This window comes from Parasteatoda tepidariorum, chromosome 1, assembly GCF_982258835.1.
Source record: "Parasteatoda tepidariorum strain Cologne lab strain chromosome 1, Ptep-v5.0, whole genome shotgun sequence".
Lineage (NCBI taxonomy): Eukaryota > Metazoa > Arthropoda > Arachnida > Araneae > Theridiidae > Parasteatoda > Parasteatoda tepidariorum.
In genome coordinates this window covers 63,396,813-63,409,489 of record NC_141755.1, presented here as the reverse complement: position 1 = coordinate 63,409,489, position 12,677 = coordinate 63,396,813, and the positions used below count along the sequence as shown (strand labels likewise).

General features: G+C 25.3%; 1 protein-coding gene across 9 annotated transcripts in view; it reads right to left on the bottom strand.

The window, feature by feature from the left end:
- The window catches only part of Myo61F (unconventional myosin 61F), an 89,877-nt gene that overhangs the window by 21,838 nt on the left and 55,362 nt on the right, over nucleotides 1–12,677 (bottom strand). For all 9 annotated transcript variants that reach the window (XM_071179718.2, XM_071179719.2, XM_016058712.3 and 6 more), the window contains exons 2-13: nucleotides 11,603–11,735; nucleotides 10,986–11,101; nucleotides 8,999–9,197; nucleotides 7,688–7,768; nucleotides 7,416–7,595; nucleotides 6,418–6,516; nucleotides 5,207–5,317; nucleotides 4,488–4,559; nucleotides 3,344–3,463; nucleotides 2,028–2,095; nucleotides 726–831; nucleotides 565–645 (exon numbers count right to left, since the gene is read on the bottom strand). In XM_071179718.2, the coding sequence (XP_071035819.2) occupies nucleotides 565–645; nucleotides 726–831; nucleotides 2,028–2,095; nucleotides 3,344–3,463; nucleotides 4,488–4,559; nucleotides 5,207–5,317; nucleotides 6,418–6,516; nucleotides 7,416–7,595; nucleotides 7,688–7,768; nucleotides 8,999–9,197; nucleotides 10,986–11,101; nucleotides 11,603–11,728 (1,359 nt within the window). In that variant the 5' untranslated portion in view covers nucleotides 11,729–11,735. The remainder of the gene's footprint in view (nucleotides 1–564; nucleotides 646–725; nucleotides 832–2,027; nucleotides 2,096–3,343; nucleotides 3,464–4,487; nucleotides 4,560–5,206; nucleotides 5,318–6,417; nucleotides 6,517–7,415; nucleotides 7,596–7,687; nucleotides 7,769–8,998; nucleotides 9,198–10,985; nucleotides 11,102–11,602; nucleotides 11,736–12,677) is intronic.

Sequence of the window (12,677 nt, the reverse complement as noted above, 5' to 3'; positions counted from 1 at the left end):
TATAACTTTTTTTAACGGAATGGCTACAAATACTCAATTAAAAAAATTCCCCAACTTTTTCCTTGATTTTTCTAGACAGATTTTGCCAACATTTCTGTGATTTTTGAATTTTGTAGTGTAAATTTTTTTATTAATTTTTCAGTTATACCTCTTCTTTTTCATAAAATATTTCACAAAGCACTTACACTTAATACAAAAAAAATTTCAAAAAACAATTACAAGTCACTTTAAACTCATATTAGTTCATTTTCCCTGACTGGGTATTTTTGGGAATTTTAGTTCAATCATTTGAAATTTTCCTGAATTTTTCAGATAGATAAAATTCCTTGACTTTCCCCTGTTTTGCATCTGTCTTGTGGAATTAATTAGAAAGACAGTTATAAAACTACTTTTAATAGTTGTGTAATTTTTCTAATATAATTTCCAGTTTGAAGGCAGGGGACCAATCTAAACAATTAAACACAGGCTGCCAGTTGTGTACCCCTAGTATTCAATTAAAGTAAAATAAAACTTAAAATAATGTATGGGAGGATTAAAATTTAGGGAAATTCAATAGTAAATTACCAAAATAGCAATAATGCCTTTATGACGCTCTTCCACAAGATCACATATAATTTTGTTATTGAAGTATTCAACAGGTTCCCACTGAAAAACAAAGTTTTGTCAAAAGTGCATAAATTAAATTATAAAAACTTTCTATTTAAAAAAATATATGCCTATCTTACGACAATGTTTTCTCGAAAATATTCTTCTTGTTCTGACTTTAAGGTCAACTCTATGAATAACTGCTGCAGCTTTTCATTGCAGTAATTGATGCAAAATTGTTCAAAGCTATAAAAAGTAGAAAAACTAGTTAATTAAATAAACTTTAATAATATTTAGATATATTCACAAATTTTAATTCACTCACAATTTTCAGAATATTTTGCTTTTTAATTGATAAACTACAATGATAGGCATTAATGCATACTTTTATTAATTAAAAAATTTTGTATATTTTTTTAATTTGAGACGAAATGCAATGACTTTAATGTTTTCTCAATCATGCTAACAATGCTATTAGTACAGTGAAAAGTTTCGGGAGCCATCACTCTCTGTTTTACAGTAAAATGGTCGTTAATGGAGGTTGGTCAGTCTTCTGGATTACATCCTTTAACTTCAAAATGTTATCAAAAATACATGATTTTTTGAAGGTACATGATTTCAAAGATTTTTATTTTAGTCAGTGTCATTTTCTAGATGCAGGAATGCCACTTGTGTTGATGTAATGAAAAGCGAATTAATGAACAAAATTTAGTGCCAATAAAAATGACCCCCTACTGATATATTTATGTGTAAAATCAAATGTATCAATTATGAACGATAAAACTATTTTAAATAAATAAATAATTATGCTTTTGTTTAATTTTCCATTTAATTTTTCATCCTAAAAATTATCTTTAAAAAATGAAAAGAGCTTTGTTTGTTTGAGATGTTTACTTTTTTTCTAAAATTACTTTTATTTTTTTCAAATTTAACCTTCAACTCTAATAATAAATCATTGATAGTATTGTCGTTAGTGCACTCTGACTGTAACATAAAGATATTGATCTCTTACAGAGATTGTCAAAGAGGACTCTGTTAATAAGGGCCACTCACAAATATTTGGAATATACTTATTGGCTTTGTTGATACTTTTTGTTTTGACTTCTTACGTGTTTCCTTATTTGACCCTTTTGAAATTTGGTACAGAGGTTTGACGGTCTCTAGGAGAGGTTTTGTTGATCTCTCTCTTAAAGATTTTCTTCAACTCTAAGTCAATGTAAGAAATTCCTAGTCTCCAAAAGGAGTCGTAAATAGAGGAAATTGCTACACAGAGGTGGTCTTTACTGGAGGTTTCACGGTATAATGTAATTGTAAGATTATAAGTTTTTACTGCCTAGCTTGCAAACAATTTATAGATTGTAGTATTATACCATCACAATCAATAAAAACTAGACTTCAAAATCAAAAGAATTTTTAGAAAATATAGATTTTTAAAAAAATACCTATTCTTTTGAAATATTTCAAATCCATAAATATCAAGTAAGCCCATCAAAGTTTTCTTTTTCTTAGACTGTTAAAATAAAAATAATAAATTATATTTAAAAAGACATAATATAAATTATAAAAATAAAATCATTATTAAAAAATATGATGCTAATGAGATTAAAAAATGAAAAGAAAAAATTCAACTGGATTGGTTACTTAAAAAATGTAATTTAAGAGTTTTGAAAAAATAAATGCAGTTTTTTATATTTGCTACTTAATCTAGAATCACCAGACCAATGTCATTCTGAATTTCATAATTTTATAAGTGGCACTAAATTAAGAAAAAAAATCTTAAACATGCTGATTTAAATACTCAGCATATCTAATGATGCTGCTTCAAATATTGTTAGCAATGTCTCCTTAAAATAAACTGAAATAGATTCAAATCTCAATAATGAATCACAATTTATCCATTGAACCAAAAATTTAGATAATATGTACTACAATACTTTAGATATAATGCTAGACAATGGAATTAAGGATTCAACAATGAACAAGCGGAACTTTTAAGCCAAGAAAAACCACTAAATCTAATATTGATAAGATAATATGCATTGGTTTAAGCATAATTTGATAATTTAGCTTTAATGTTAAAATGAAGGATAACCAGATTTTTATAAATGTCCATCAAAAAACTATAAAAAAATTTTGAATTTAACAAATGCAGTCAGATCCCAATAAATATCGTAAACAATTTCTGTTTGTTCTATAGCAGCATTTTGTTTATTACTAACATTCTCATAAGCTAATTGTGTGTAAAATGATGTAGAAAATATTTTTAAATGCTATTAATATAATGTTTTAATCATATGAGAAACCCAGATGTTTGGCATCACCTACTCTTACTTTTTCTACTATATTCCCTTCTTATAAATTATTTTTTGCAACTAGAAAATAGCCCTTCATAAAAGGAAAAAGTATTAGGTATTTAAAAATTGCCAAAAAAAAATTTCTTTTATGTAACAACAAGAGAAATTAATCAAAACATCTGGGTTACAATTATGAACAAAATATTACATCAATTACATTTAAAAATAATATCTGCAAATAGAATTTTGTATACCTACAATTTGTTTATGAGAAATGTTGTGATAAACCACTAAATAGATAGACAATAATATATTCAATCCTTTTTCCTGTTTCATATTATAACATTTACAACACAGAAACTCCTATTCTTGCATACATGCATATTACTCTCTTATTAGAGATGTTTAATCAATAACAACAAGTTTTTATAAAAAATAAAATACAGATCATGAAAAACACTTACAGCAGGTTGTAGTGAGTAATTTAATTTAGAAACTAGCCAAGTAAATAAACGCTCATACAGGGCTTTAGCAAGAGCATCTCTGGCATATATAGCTTGATCTCGATTCAATGGACTAGACATCTGTGAATTTCAAGAGAACAAAATTAATTAAAGAATAAACTTAATTTTAATTCAAAACAGCAGAACATCAATGTAAAATGCAACAAAAATTTTAAAAAAGCTTAATGTATGAAAAAAATATGCATTGATTTAATGTATAATAAAAAGTTTAACAAATTGAAAAATAAAAAATTCAATTGCATTTCCTTTTCTTATGAGTATTTTAAAAGTACACAAAAAATCGAAAATAAAAAGATTTATCAACATTATACAATACTACTTATGCACATTCTAATAGATTTAGTGATATTAGTCTAAATACTTATAAAATAAAAACTTTTAAGTTTCATAACATAAAAACTGTTCTTATACGTTAAACGAATTTTATAACACATATAAAGCAGAGCATTTTTGGCATAATTGGAATGGTTTATGCCATAACCATACTCAAAGAAAGGAAAAAGTTCCAATAAATTTTTTTTAACAAAAGATTTAATGTTAAATAAAATGCTTTAATTACAAACTATTATTCCCTATAAAAATTTCGCCACTGTGCTCACTGTATGTCTTGTTACAGTTAATAAAAACACTGAAACGGAAATTCAAATGTAATATGCATTGGAAAATTGACGATTTGATGCAAATTTAGAATGACAGGTAGAATTACATCCAGTAAGGAAGTTCCCCAAATAACAGAAAAAGGTAAATCAAATATTATTCAAAAATATTTTAATCAATTTTGTTACAGTTTGTTCGTTTTAGAAAATTATTTGAAAAATTGATAAAAGAAATATTATTAAATAAAGAATTAAGATATCGTGTTAAACTCCTGCTGAAACTTAACTACGAACTGGGTCATTCTAAAAGGCAAGGATTAAAGATTATTTACATTTTAAAAAAGCAATTCTGAGCATACTCTCCTGGTTCCATGTCACAAAACTTGCATATAAAACAATCAAATTTGATAAAACAATCAAGTTTGATTAAAGTATAAAAAGAAAATTTTATGCTTCCAAACATAATTATTAAGTAAAAATTTTCTTACCAACTCCTGTTTAGCTTCAATTGTTTTATTTACTAAAGCATTCATCAAATAAAATGGGGAGCAACCTAAAAGCTAAAAATAACAACAACATTTATCAATAAAATGAAAATCCATAAATTAAGATTTGCTGTAAACACAAAATATGTAGATGTAAACTAAAGAATAAAACCAATTTTAATTCAACTAATATGATAATTCTGGGATCAGAACATAACAAGTTTGTTTCAGTTTAATGAAATTAAGTTTTTAAAAACATAAAAGAAAAGTATTTAAAAAAATTATTTGCCAAGCTACCTCAAACTATTATTATACAATAACTAATTTTCATAACTGTGAATAATGTATTTTAAGTAAAATCAGTAACATATTCAATAAACTAATATTTCATAAGAAAAATACAAAACTGACAGTTCAATATTAACAATACATTTTAATTGGAAAGTTAATACTTAGATTGACTGGTTAGAGCAGTTTAAATAAGTTTATTTTAACTGAATTTCTGAAATGTCATGCTAGAAATCTCAATATTAAACATTGAAATAGTTTTAAAATTGAGATATATAGATTATAAAATCCATTTATTTGACAATATATCACAATACTAAAATTCTGACACTGCCCATCACAAGAAAGCAAACAAGTAAAAAAGAGTAACAAAAAATATTTTTAAATTATAAAATATCTTTAAAAAATATATAAATAAATAAATAAATCCTTACTTTAGAAATATATTGAATTGGTTTTTCGTGAACTAGAATGGCATGCCCTTCTTCTTCAACAAATCCAACATTACCTAAATGCAGAACTGAGGCTACTATAGCAAACACAGCCTATAAAATTATTTTTATCAATGTAACATCTCATAACCGATAAAAAAAAATACAGGAAGAAAAGGAATAACTACTCGAAAGTTTAAAACTAAATATTTTTATCCACCACATAAATTTTCATACTTAGTTAAGTTAATCCAAGCACACATCCAAACATGTATATGAAAAATAGTTTTGTAACACATCATGCTGTTCCAGTACACAAAGCTAAAAGTACTTATGAATGAGACAGAGAAAATTGTCTGATTCTTTCACAGCATGATAGCCACTTTATTCATCAATCTAAGACTTTACATTATCAAAAGACTTTACATTCCCCAAAAACATTTTTGCATAAAGAACTAGATGAAATACCAGTAGGTGAGTTGAAACTGTTAGTAATGAAGAAAAAAAAATATGCTGGTTTATAACTTAATAAAAAATTATATGATAGATAATATTAGTAAAAAAATAATTAAAATTTTTCTTAATTTGAAAATAATATTAGGCAGAAAATGTAATTTAGTTGGTCTAAATATTATATAAGCAAATAAATTTTAATATAGAATTTAATGAAAAAAGTGATAATATTATTTTAAAAAAATTCTCACAATGAGTTTACAATATTTCTTTAATCTTAAGACATGCATTTCCATAACAAAAAAAAATATATTCCTTAAGTGATAATAATGAATATAGCAAATAAACTATTTATCCCATTATGATAAATGAAATTTATCTTCAAAAAAAATTATCTGAAATAATAATCCAGATTAATAGATTAACACTTTGAGAAAACATACAATTAAAATACTTATTAAATACTTCAATTATTTAAATGTAGTGCTAACAGTAACAATCAAACATTTAACTTATCAAGAGTTTCCAATATCAGCGATTTCACATAAAAAAATTTCAATACACAACATTCTCAGTCAATGAGAGGGAAAACTAGTTTTTGAGCAGATGATAAGTTGCCTTTAGCAACAGAAACAAACAGTAAATAAAAAATTCTATTCACACATAATAGTAAAACCTAAAAACTTTCAAGATAACAATGAATCAACAATTTAGATTCAGTAATTCTTTTATAAACCATTAAAAAAATTAAATTAACAAACCTCTTGTTCTTCATCAGAAAAATTAGTGACATCCATAGCTTTTTTAACCAAAGAAAACTGATCGGAGTCATCAAGATTTCTCAACTTAGAACAAAGTCCCTAAACAAAAGGATATCATATACAAATATAAACTGATTAATAATTTACAGATGACATAAACATGATCACAATTTGCTATACATAAAAAATGATTAATTTATTTTTCTTTTTAGATAGCAAGACTGTTTGTTAAGAAAAAGGATCTGAAGACAATCACAGATCATTCATGATAAATAAAAACAGTTATACAAATTGCATTAAATTTACATAGTTAATGTTGCTGATGGGACTAATTGTGGAGATAAAAACTTTTGGCACAAACAAGCATTTAAAAAAAAACTGACTAAAACCCTGTAATGCTTCCTTGAAATATTTCTAAAGCATAATTTATAAGTTGCTTTTTTTTTAAATTAGCATTTTGATGCAGCATTATGCAACTGTAAAACTTTCTCAATAAACTAAAACAGACTAATATTGCAAGATAAAATCAAAATGGATTTATAGCTTTCAAACATAAATTTAAATTCATATTTCCCCCAATAAAGTTAAATTTAAAAAAGAAGTCAGGTATATAGCATTGAAGAGGAAGGGTTATTGACAAATCATCCAATAAAAATTTTTAAAAAATTCTCATACTTTATCCAATTTTAAATTTGATTTTATCAACATTTCCTTTTTTTGTAATTTATTACATACATTTTATTAATTCTTCAGATCTGTCTCAAACACTTAAAATATACTACAAAACACTTGTTTTACAGTAGACGTTTTTTTTTTTTCAGTGTAAGTTTTTTTTTTCAATGCATTACAAACTAAACAAAAACATGTTTTGTAAAAAGATTCAGGTAGATGGCAGTAAAGAATTGAAATATTAAGGGTAATTATTAAAAAACACCCAGTATATTTTAAATAAAATTCTTGATTGAAGAATAAAATATATATCAGACATCAATGCATACCTGACTCAGATAGAAATAGGCAGTAGGATCCCGACGTAATTGAAGATAGTCCAGAAGTTTATCATCAGCACCCGAAAGAATTTGATAAAAAATATGAAAATTACGTTCCCCATGATTTTGATGAACCACTCTTGATTTTTCCAGCAAATAATGTAAAATATGACCCCCTAAAGGAGTTCCCTAAAAATATAAATTACTAAATAATTGAGTATATCAGAAAAAAACATTAAACTAAATATTTATTTTTTTTAAAAATGCATAGAAAAACTTACCAAGAAATCAAATTCCACATCCATGTACTTTCCAAATCTACTTGAATTATCATTTCGATTAGTCTTAGCATTTCCAAACGCCTGCAATTAGAGTGGGATTAAAAAACATCACATAAAAAACTTAAATTTAGAGGATGTAAATAATTTTTTACAAGAAAAGAAATTTTAAAATAATATATAAAACAGAGGAAGGTTAATGTAGAAATGGGGCTAATGTGGAAAGTTGGTATATTTCTATTGTTTATCATTAAAAATTTCTCAACAAATTCTCATCACAACTGTAGCAAATTAAAGAATACATTCACTTTTTTGGTTCACTTTAACTTCAAAAAAAAAAATTTCTTCACTATGTTTCTAAAAAATTGGTCATAACTTAAAAATAAACAGTTAAGTTAGTTTTTAGCTAACAGATGAAACAAATTCACCAAGCCCCAAAATTGAAAACTCGAATTAATTACGCTATGTTGGAATTAATGCAAATTTTGAAAGATGTAAACTCAAATATTCTAATTAACTAGATCTAATTATTATGTTAAAAAATCAGATTAAAACATACTTTATCTAAATGCACATGACCTTTTTTACGATAAATTTAGATTTTTAATCATCAAAATATGAGGGTAGCCGCAATCTGGATAATATGGTCCCAACAGTTTGAGCCCCTAATATTAATTTTAATCTCTTTGCAAATTTTTCCACTTCTTGACAGCGTTTTAAGCAAAATGAAATATTTTTTGCCCATATTATTAAAATTGTTTATCCAAAGATAATTTCTTGCTTAAAAAAATTTTATAATTATAAATTGGTTTTTATTACCTTACTTAATAAAGGTCAAAAAGATTTTGTAAAAACAAATTACACAATTTTAAACTATGAAATTTTATATGACAAAACTTGAATAAAATTGCTCAAATAGTTTCCAAGTAAGAAATTTAAAAATTTCTAAAACAAGTAAAGTAGTATTACCAGAAGAATATGAAAATTTGACAACTTATTAGACAGGCTATTAACAGGTTTGGAAAAGAAATATTTCTTTCAGATACCTGCAGATTTGTAACCTATTTATACCGACAGATCTGAGCACGTAGGCTTGGTTCATACAATGAATATATAATTTAACTATTGTCCTTTCTATGGAATGATCTTTTTGTATTTATGGTAAAAGGTACACTGATGGGTTCCACAAGCTTTTATAAACAAGTATACATGCATGCATAATTTTCACTAGTCCCTCCCCAAAGAAAATTTCCCTAACAAACCCCTGCTTCATTTTTTTATTAGGTAATTACATGATTTATAATAACATCTTACTTCCAATATAGGATTTGAGAGAAGAAGTTTGTCTTTAACATTTTCCACAGAAGGGGCATGATGACTGGCAGCAGCTATGTATTGCAACAATTTCTTTGACGCTTCTGTTTTACCAGCTCCACTTTCACCGGATATTAATATACATTGATCATGGCATTCTTCCCTCATAGATCGGAAAGCAGTATCAGCAATAGCAAATCTAAAGCAATAAACTTATTTTTAATAAAAATATCAAACATATTACTCTAGTCATTTCAGGATGATCAAAATAAATTTTATATAAATAATCTGCTGAAATTATGCATCTTGAAAAAAATAAATCAAAAAATGAATTCACATTGATAAAAATGTGAGCAATAGAAACTATAACTAATGCTGTTAAACCTTTCATAATTTTTAACCATTAATAACTTAATAAACATTTCTAATTTTTATACAAAATAAAGTTCAATAGCAAGTAAACAAAAATATTAATTAGTTTTTTTTTTTTTACTTTTTGTTCTTTCTCATAAAAATTGCATATAAATAAGTCATTTGAATGAAAAGCAAATCATAATAATTCTACTGTTTCAACACCTTTAAAAATACATTTGTTATATTTAATGTAATAAACCGATTCCACCAGACTCCCTTAAAAAACAATTTTCCGAGAAACTTAAGACCAACCTAAAGCTCAACCAAGCAATAAAATCCACTGGAAAACCCTGGGCTAACATCCAAAACAGTTGGAAGAAATTTTGTCACAGTCCTCATAAGAAGGCTGTGGCAAACTTCAGACTCTCAACAGGCCATGACTGCTTGGCAGAGCACCTCAACAGAATAGGTATCCTTCCATCTAGCGAGTGCCAAATCTGCAATTCGGGAACCATGAACTCAGACCACTTGCTTGTATGCCCTTTACTGGACAAACAATCCCGAGAGCGGGGTGATCTGTGTAAACTTTACTGGGATGCCAGAGATCACATGAACTCTCTGTAAAGACTACTCCTCATTCTTCACTGTATATATATTTTTTTTTTCTTACTTTAATTTTTTCTATGTGTTCTTTTTGTATTAATATGTGTTTGTCATGGGTTTTCTTTGTTTGTTATTTTAATTTTGTTCCTTTTTACTCCTTGTTTAAGTCCACTTAAAGTTGAACATTGTATATGGATTAATATTTCCAATAAAGCCATATGTAACAACAACATTTGTTATATTTATAATGTAAAATTTATTAAATGAATTCACAAAAAGTAAAATAAGATAATTTCTACACTTAGTATAGTGACATTTTATAACTATTTTAAATCTTATCTAAATGAAGGCCAAATTACATGTTAATTATACTATTATACAGCTTCATTATGTCTTTACACATTAAGTATCTACATTTTTTAAAATAGGGAGTATCATACGATAGCTATTACATTTGTCACATGGAGATTTAAAAATTGTGTTATTTACAGCATTCATTAGTGTTACATTTTAAAGGTTTTAAATGTATATGTACAGTAAAAAAAATGTAAATGTACAGTGAAAAAATAAATAAAAAAATTTATAAATTATAAAATTAAATATGAATCGAATCTACTTAAATTTGAAGCAATTGTAAAAATATAGATTTTAAATACATTGCATTCACATCTAATGATATTAATCTGAGCATTTTAAATAAAACATTGATTGATAATTATCTACAACAAAGAATGTAATTGAATTGCATAAATCAAATATGGTTTAGAGCTATTTAAATTAAAAGCAAATATTATAGAATAAATATAACTCTTTCAAGTTATACATATATAATGTTTTGCTGTTGTATGTCATCAAAACATTGATATTTTTACACACGACTTAGTCATTTAAATTGACAAACACAATTAATTATGCAGATTTTCTTGAATAAACATAATTTAGGTAATAACTATTTCAAAATGTTAGCAACAAAAAATGTACAATATGTTTTAAAAGTGACTTGAAAAAAATTAAATAAACATTTACTTACATGTGAGGAGGTAACTCAAAAAAATTTACATTCTGGTACTGCTCAATAATTTCGGGACTATACAAGTCTAAATCTTGATATGGATTCACTGATATAACCACAGGACCAATATAAGTCTATAAAATTATGTTAAAAAAACATTAAAATACTATCATTTTTATTAAAAATAAATAGTTTTATAAAAAACATTTTATGCAAGAATAATAAAACAGCAAAAATACATGGAACAAATCAAATAATTATGTATTTTTAATAATAGTAACAAGAACATTTTAATAAAAATATAATGCTTACAATGTGGTATCACCCAAGAAACAAATGTTTCAACTATTCAATGAAATAATAACATATTCCTAAAAAGATACCTCTTTTTATTTATAAAATATATTCCAATTTATAATATTAACCTGACTACTAATAAAATATGGTATAAAAAGTTACCAGTATTTTCACATATTTGACCGAATTATACAAATAAAGAGGGTATTAAAATTTAAACCTACCATTACATTTTAAAATCAATCAACTACTTTTAGATAACTTTTTTTTTCAAATACTTTGAAAAATCTTTAGAATTCGAGGATTTTAAATTAAACAAATTATGTAATATTACTTACGTAAATTAGATTTTCCTGAAATCTCTTGTAAAGATTACCAATAAATGCATTTTCATTTGTATAATCATCTAAAAGCACAAAATCTTGAACTCCCACTTTATCACGAGCATGCAGTAAATTCTCCATTGAAGAGCTAAAAATGTCAAAGAAGATCAACATCAAAAAAGAGCTTTCCAGAAACTATCAAACATATTTTTGAAAATATAATTTTTTTTTTAATTATAAATACTTTAACTGATAAAATTTTAAACTAAAAAAGATGGAGGGGTTTTAAAACATTTTTAAAAATCCTTTCTTGTTAAACTAATAATATTTTTAAAGATTTTTTTAATAAAGTTTAAGTTTTAATAAAAAAGAAACTACCATATGGAAGGCAAGTTAAGTATCTAATTTGCACCAGTAGCAAAAATAATGTAAAGCATAAACCAAAGATATATTCAGTTAGCTTTTTACAAACTTAATAGTAAAAATTACTGAAAACAACAAACCTGTTTATAAGAACCTATAAATTACAGACACTTTTTAAATACCATTTAAAAAATACCTAAGGTTGCAATTTTAAAATAAAATTTATTTTAAAATAAAAGTTATTTTTAAAAACTGATAATAGACAAAGATTTAATAACTTTAATTGTTATATTAATAGTTATATTTTAGTACATGGGTGTCATTAGCAAGAGGGGGGACAGTGGATATATATCCTCCTCAATAACTAGAAATCTCTTAAAGTCCCCTCAATATATCAAACAAAAAGAAAATTTTCAAAAACATCATAAATTTAAATTAATGAAAGCTAAAATCAAGAAAAAGATTACTCTTTTTACAGATTTTTAGCAAAATTAAGAAATATTTGCTATGTGTGAAATTTAGTGAACTAGTGTGACTATGTCTTTTAATTTCATCAAAGTAGGACCCCTCAAAAATAAGACATCTGCAACGCCCATGTTTTGGTACTTATCCATTTTGGAGAGTTTTAAATTATAATTCAAGCCAGTGATAAATTAATTACAAAAGTAAATATTCTTGACATTGTGGTAATAAGTATCTAATATACTAACATGGATACTGTGGTAAT